Source organism: Lathyrus oleraceus, chromosome 5 (genome assembly GCF_024323335.1).
Source record: "Lathyrus oleraceus cultivar Zhongwan6 chromosome 5, CAAS_Psat_ZW6_1.0, whole genome shotgun sequence".
In the NCBI taxonomy this organism is placed as follows: domain Eukaryota; kingdom Viridiplantae; phylum Streptophyta; class Magnoliopsida; order Fabales; family Fabaceae; genus Lathyrus; species Lathyrus oleraceus.
In genome coordinates this window covers 40422877-40430149 of record NC_066583.1, presented here as the reverse complement: position 1 = coordinate 40430149, position 7273 = coordinate 40422877, and the positions used below count along the sequence as shown (strand labels likewise).

General features: G+C 36.9%; 1 protein-coding gene across 1 annotated transcript; it reads right to left on the bottom strand.

Moving 5' to 3' along the window:
- Positions 1 to 4104: 4104 nt before the first annotated feature.
- LOC127078621 (uncharacterized) lies at positions 4105 to 6483 on the bottom strand. Its single transcript, XM_051019063.1, has 2 exons — positions 4247 to 6483; positions 4105 to 4168 (listed from the first exon to the last, which is right to left on the bottom strand). The coding sequence occupies exons 1-2, from the start codon at positions 6481 to 6483 to the stop codon at positions 4105 to 4107; spliced, it is 2301 nt and encodes a 766-aa protein (XP_050875020.1).
- Positions 6484 to 7273: the final 790 nt, after the last annotated feature.

The window sequence follows — 7273 nt, the reverse complement described above, 5'->3', positions numbered from 1 at the left end:
TCGGAAAGCAGTCCAGGAAGTCTTTCATTTCGACTTTGCCAATGAGATCCTCCTGCATACTCGAAGTTGTACATTTAGACGTATGTGGTCCTTTTGAGGAGCATACCATTGTTGGAAACATGTATTTTTTCATTTATCGATGAGTTTAGTCGAAATCTATGGATCTATATGATCAAGAAAAAGGACGAAGTATTCGAAATCTTTAAGAGATTCGAGATGCTTGTCAAAAACTAGAGTGAAAAGAAGATCAAGGTGTTGCGAATAGATGGATGAGGCGAATACACATCCAAGATATTTGAAGCATTTTGTGCAGAACATGGTGTTGATCATGACGTAATTTCTTCTTATACTCCTCAATATAATGGAATAGAAGAACGAAGAAACAATACCATATTGGACATGGCGAGATGCATGCTGAAGCAGGAGAGTTTGCCAAAATCCGTATGGGGTGAAGTTGTTTCAACTACTATTTATATACTGAACATGTGCCCTACCAAGAAGCTGAAGAACAAGGTTCCTGAAGGAGTATGAAGTGGCAAACGACCATCAGTAAGTCATCAAAGGTGTTTAGCTCTATGTGTTACAAGCATGTTCCTGATGCAAGAAAAAGAAAGCTTGATGACAAGAGTGGACCTATGATTCTGGTAGGATATCATAAGACTAGAGAATAAATGATGTTCAATCCAATTATTAGAAGATTATGATCAGTTGAGATATTGTGATTGATGAAAATTTTGTCTGGGATTGTAATTCTAGTAATGCAATTGACAAGCCATTGGTGAGCTATGATTTTGACAAAGCAAGTAATGATGTCAAAGTCGAATATATTATTGATATTCCAGTTGAAGTCGAAGTTATTACTGACATATCTGACACATTCGAAGTCAGGGAGGTTATGGCTAGCATAAGTTAGAAACCTCAAAGAACTAGAGCTCGTCCAGCAAGACTTCAAGACTATGGAGTGGTTGGTGATGATGAAGTCACAACAGATGGAGAACTCATTCATTTTTCTTTACTTGAAGATGTTGAAAAAATAAACTATAGCGAGGCTTTAAAGAATATGAAGTGGAAGTCTACTATGGTCGAAGAGTTACAAGGAATCCAAAGAAATAACACATGGGAGTTGGTCGAATTGCTAGCCCATACAAAAGCTATCAAAGTGAAGTGGGTGTTCAAGTTGAAGCAAAATGTTGATGGGTCGATAGTAAGACATAAGGCGAGATTGGTAGCTCGAGGATTTCTTCAGCGATTAGGACTCGACTACTCTGAAGTCTTTGCACCTGTCGCAAGATTGGGAACTATTCGACTAGTGGTGGCCTTGACATGTAAGCAAAGCTGATTGACATTTCACTTAGATGTGAAATAGGTATTTTTGAATGGACCTTGAGATGAAGAGGTGTACGTCACACAACCTCCTGAGTTTGTGATTCGGGAAGAAGCAAGGAAAGTATACAAGTTGCACAAAGCGCTCTATGGTCTCAAACAGGCACCTAGGGCATGGAATAAGAAGATCGACTCATACTTGGTTGAATTAGGATTCGTAAAATGAAAATTTGATATGGTGTCTATGTTTAGGCTGTGTCACAAGATATAAAAATCATCTGCTTATATGTATATGGCTTGCTAGTAACTGGAAATAGCTTGAAGAACTTGTCAAAGTTCAAAGAGTTGATGAAGAAGAAATTTGAAATGTCGGATCTGGGAAAGTTGTCATATGTCATAGGCATGTAATTTCAAATGTCGAAGCAAGGTATGGTGCTACATCAAAGAAAGTATGCCAAAGACATACTCAAGAGATTCGTGATGGATGATTCGACTATTGCATTTTCGCATATCGAACCAAATGTGAAGTTGGAGAAGCATGGAGAGGAAGACAAAGTCGATGTAACTTTGTTCAAACAAATTTTCGGATCTCTGAGATATGTGTGCAACAGTCGACCTGATATATGTTTCTTAGTTGGATTAGTGAGCAGATATATGAGTGAACCTAGGGTGTCACACATGAAGGCTGCAAGAAGAATCCTGAGATACTTAAAATGATCGATAAACTAAGGAATTTTATTTCAACGAGACTTTGAAAGCAAAGAAGATATGGTTACTTGCTATTCAGATGTTGATTGGTATGGAGATAAGGAGAACGAAGAAGCACTATTGGATATTTCTTTCAAGTATTTGATGCCCCAACTGAAGGAGAATTGTGGTCCAAAACGCTGCGGAAATAAAAAATTTCTCCTTTAGAGATCCTTACGAATGGTCATGATCAGTGATAGAATATTTACCTCTTGTGACGGTTGAAACCTTTGGTGCAGATCTCTTGTGACGATCAAAACCTTTGATGCAAATCCACGAAGCGATCACGAACGTTGAACGATGACAACGTCTCTACTCAGTCCACACGAACGGGTTCCTTCAATCTCAGTGCTAGCTGGTACGAATGAAGGCTTTGAGTGAGAGAGAGAGAGTGATAGAAAACGAAAATAATGCAACCGCACTTTGTGCTTCTGCACAAGGGTTCTATTTATAGAACCACTTGTGTGGGCTTCAAGCTAAAAGCCCACTTAAGTGTATTTTGGCCCATATCTTATAATATGCCCAAAATCACTTAAGCCCATGGTACCTTACCATATTTCGTATTCTACTCAAGTACACCGTACCTTACGATGTTCTATAATCCACTTAAGGGCACCGTACCTTACGGTATTCCTTAGTTACTCTATCTCTCATCAATCCGTCCTTTGTGTGTGACCCTGTAGGTTTTCGTGACGTTGGCAATTATATTAAATCACGCATTTAATATAATAAACAGTGAGCGGTATCTAGCAACACATCACTGCTACCCAAGACACGAAAATGTCATGTGATCTGACAAAACCATCTGTGATAATAATTATGTGTATAATTACCCTTTTGCCCCTATGTCTATATTGAACACAAGGCATAGACCGTGTCATCCTTGTCCAGTTCAATATTGGGCCCATAGACATTTACCCTTTTGTTTCTATTTGAACCCTCATTCACGTCACAACACGCTTCTCTTCATCAATGCCCTCTATCTGCTTCACTAGGAGAATAATCAAAAATCTCTTCAAACACGTCTACTTGTGAGATGTCACGCAAACAAGATATTGCTTCAATTTCTACATTGGGTAGCGCAGGTAACATCCCATCAGATTGATAAGTTACTTCATCCTCTATGTTGTCAATCTCTATGCGACCCCTTGGTTTTGTGGTGATTTCCGCACACCATCCACGCATATCTCTACACATTTCTGGACATGGGACATAATACACTTGTCTTGCATTTTGCGCAAGGATGAAAGGATCATAAGGACGATAACGTTTATCCATCTTAATATCCACAGTTTTATATTGTGGATGAACCTTTGTGCCCGTATTCTTTGTTGGATCAAACCATTCACAATAAAAAACTGGAATCTTATGCTTCAGACCAAAGTAATCTAGCTCAAAGATATGTTTGATTATTCCATAAATATCAGTATCTCCTCCTTCTGCAAGACCTTTCACGTGCACACCACAATTGCTAGTTTTTCTACCTTTGCTCCATTCTTCAGTATGAAACTTGTACCCATTGATAAAATACATGTTCCATGATATGGCCATTGATGCAGGACTGCGAGACAAGGCAATTATATCTTGGTTAGTAACTCCATTTGTCTCCTCATTTACATATTTCTTCAGCCATATGGGAAACTCTATATGTATGCGCCCAGATGAATCTTCTATATCTAGAGAGTGGTTCTCTAAGAATATGCTGAAATAAATCACATGATTCATAAGTAAATATCTATTATGATATGCATCAATAATTTGATTGAATATATTATGATGCACACTTACTCAAGATATGGTTTAACCTCATCACAATTTCTCAAGACATGCACATGTGAAGACTTCCATTCCTTATCAGATAGAAAATATTTTCGTGACTTCCCACTTGGTCGACCGCCACTTTGTAGAATGGACATTGTAGGTAGAATGTCGTCATTGTCTAAATGAGGTTTATTACTAAGATTTGTGGTTGGCAACAAACGGAAAGAGTTGAAATAATGAGAGCAAAAGTAATTTGTCTCACGATGTATATAATCACTGCATGGAACCTTCAACTCTAGCCTTATTTGTCACTGCCCTCTTTGAGACTCCCATAAATCTGCACATTCAATCATTCCACGTTTATTAATTTATGATAAACATGCAATAACTTAATAAAATCAACCACAACAATTACCTTTCGAATGGATACATCCATCGGTACTGTATTGGACCACCTAGAATTGCTTCTTTGGCAAGATGGATTGGAAGATGCTCCATTGAGTCAAAGAAACCTGGTGGAAAAATCCTTTCTAACTTGCATATGATAATTGGAATTTTCTCATCCAACTTAACTAAGTTGTTCATCCTCAACGTATTGCAACAAAGATCTTTAAAGAATCGACTTAGCTCAGTTAATGGTTTCCAAACCAAATCTGGCAATGAATGGAATGCAATTGGGAGTAAACATTCCATGAAAACATGACAATCATGGCTCTTCATCCCATGCACCGTACCCTTTTCTACATTGGCACACCTACTGAGGTTTGAAGCATAGCCATCTGGCATTTTCAATTCCTTAAGCCATTTACAAACCAACTTGGCTTCAGATTTGGTTAGAGTGTAGCTAGCCTTTGGTTTACCATTCTTTCCGTTTTCTAAGGGTTGGAGCTCCAAGTCCCCGCGAAAGCATAATTTAGCCAAGTCTTCTCTTGCCTTTTCGTTATCCTTTGTTTTTTCCTTAACATTCATGACAGTGTTAAATATATTATCGAAGACGTTTTTTTCTATGTGCATCACATCGAGGTTATGCCTTAACAAGTTATCCTTCCAATATGGGAGATCCCAAAAAATACTTCGCTTTTTCCAATTGTGATCCACTCCATACCCTTCGATTTCTTTCCATTTCGCCTCCCATCCAATTTCAGTAACTTTTGGAAAATTACTTATTACCACCCATATATCTTTCCCTGTGGAAATGGGAGGTGGCTCATTGGTCACAACCCTATTTTTTAGGAAACTTCTTTTACTCCTTCTGAAGGAGTGATTAGATGGCAAGAAACAACGATGACAGTCAAACCAGGAATTCTTATGGCCGCTTTTCAAGGTGAAAGCATCAGTGTGTTCCATACAATGAGGGCATGTCAATTTACCTTGTGTTCCCCATCCAGATAACATACCATAGGCTAGAAAATCATTAATTGTCCACATCAAGCAGGCTTTCATGATGAAGTTTTGTTTTGTAGATATATCATAGGTCAATATTCCATTGGACCATAATCGATGTAGATCATCAATCAATGGTTGCAAGTAGACATCTATCTTTAATTTAGGGTTTTTAGGTCCGGGTATGAGACATGCCAAAAACAAGTATGGTTTGGTCATGCACATTTCAGGGGGGAGATTATACGGAGTAACTATTATTGGCCGACATGAGTATGGAGAAGCAGACGCTTGAATGTAAGGAGTAAAACCATTTGAACACAGACCCAACCTTACATTTTTGGGTTCCCTAGAAAAGTCAGGATATACACCATCAAAATGTTTCCATGCTTTTCCATCTGATGGGTGGCGAAGGATGTTGGAACTATTTTTGTTCATGTGATGCCATCTCATTTCAGTTGCCGACTCAGTTGATGCATACAATCTTTGTAATCTGGGAATGATTGGGAAGTAGAACATTCTCTTCACTGGGATATCTTTGTACTTTCCCATGTCAGTCTTGCGAGGAATGAACCTAGGAGCGTTACAAAATTTGCACTCTGATAGCTTGCTATCATCCTTGTAATATAACATACAACCATTCTTACAACAATCAATCTTCTCAACCTTTAGCCCTAACTTAGATACCAACTGTGTTGCTTGGTAATAGTTCTCGGGCAAGCATTTTTGAACTGGACATACACTTTTAAGCATTTGTGTAACAAAATCTAAACCTTTTTGTGGAACATGCCAATTAGACCTAATTTCAAGAAGTTGAGTAGATATTGATAATATTGATTGGGTAGCTCCCTCATAAATGGGCTTGTTGAAAGATATCAACTTGTCATAAAATCGTTTGGCATCTTCGTTGGGAAACTCATCCTCTGTATATTCCTCATCTTCTATGTTATCATTCACGTGAGAGAATACTCCATAAGACCTAAAAGCATCATACACCATCTGATTCATTGCCTCAATTTGGTCATCATGATGCACATTCTCACTACTATTTGAATCATTCCTTGTATTAACATTGAGCTCTACTTCTCCATGTTGAGTCCAAATCCAATAGTCTGGTTGAAATCCATCTCGATACAAGTGAAGTCTAACATTAGTTGGTGTTCTTATCTTGAGACACTTGCAATTTATACACGGACACCTTATCCCTCCCTCAGATTTACAAATATGTTGTTTCAAAGCCCTCTTTACGAAGTCTTTAACCCCCGCGAACATACTCTTCTTTCAATCCGTGTCTATTGGAATATACTCTATCGTACATCCAACTACGATCCATTTTCTATAAGGCAAACAATTAACTCGTCAACCACTGAAAATTAAAACATATATTAGACAAAAATGAATGGCTGATATAATTATCCTACAACTAGAAGGAAGAACCATATATAATAAATATGTTCTGAAATTTGTTTTTGAAATGGAGCATATGCTACCTCATTTGGACTAAAGACAATACTGTCGAAAATATATATTACTATGCTTGCTTAGTGCTATTAAAACTTTATTATTTTAAACATGCACATAATTAAAAAAAATCATTATGTTTCTAATGCACATTATTTTAAACATGCACATAATTAAATCTGTCCACTTATGCACAAATATAATGATATTGTATACATTTTTTATAGTCAAGGAAACATATAGAAAGGAATTTTTAAGAGTTCATTTCAATTTCATACTCACTTTAATATTTGGTTTCATACCGAAGTTTAATTTAACATATGTAAATTTAAATTCTCTTCACATAACAGTAGTCAATGATATTGAAAACATAAATTGTTTTAAAATATTTATTAAACATTAATGCATAATAGAGATTAGCTTAAAATAGCACAAAGGATGCAAGACAAAACTAGCCTCAAGAAACCATAGAAAATTATTATGATTAAGAAATCAACTACACCATGACAGGACCTTATCTAATCATTTTGATTATTTGGCACTAGAAAGCCACACTAAAGAAATAGTTTCTAATTTATAGTTTTAAACTTAGGCAATTGGT

Coding starts and splice junctions, on each gene's coding strand:
- LOC127078621 (XM_051019063.1), bottom strand. CDS start 6,483: ATGTTCGCGGGGGTTAAAGACTTCGTAAAGAGGGCTTTGAAACAACAT. Junction 4,169..4,246: donor TGGATGTATCCATTCGAAAG/GTAATTGTTGTG, acceptor TTGAATGTGCAG/ATTTATGGGAGTCTCAAAGA.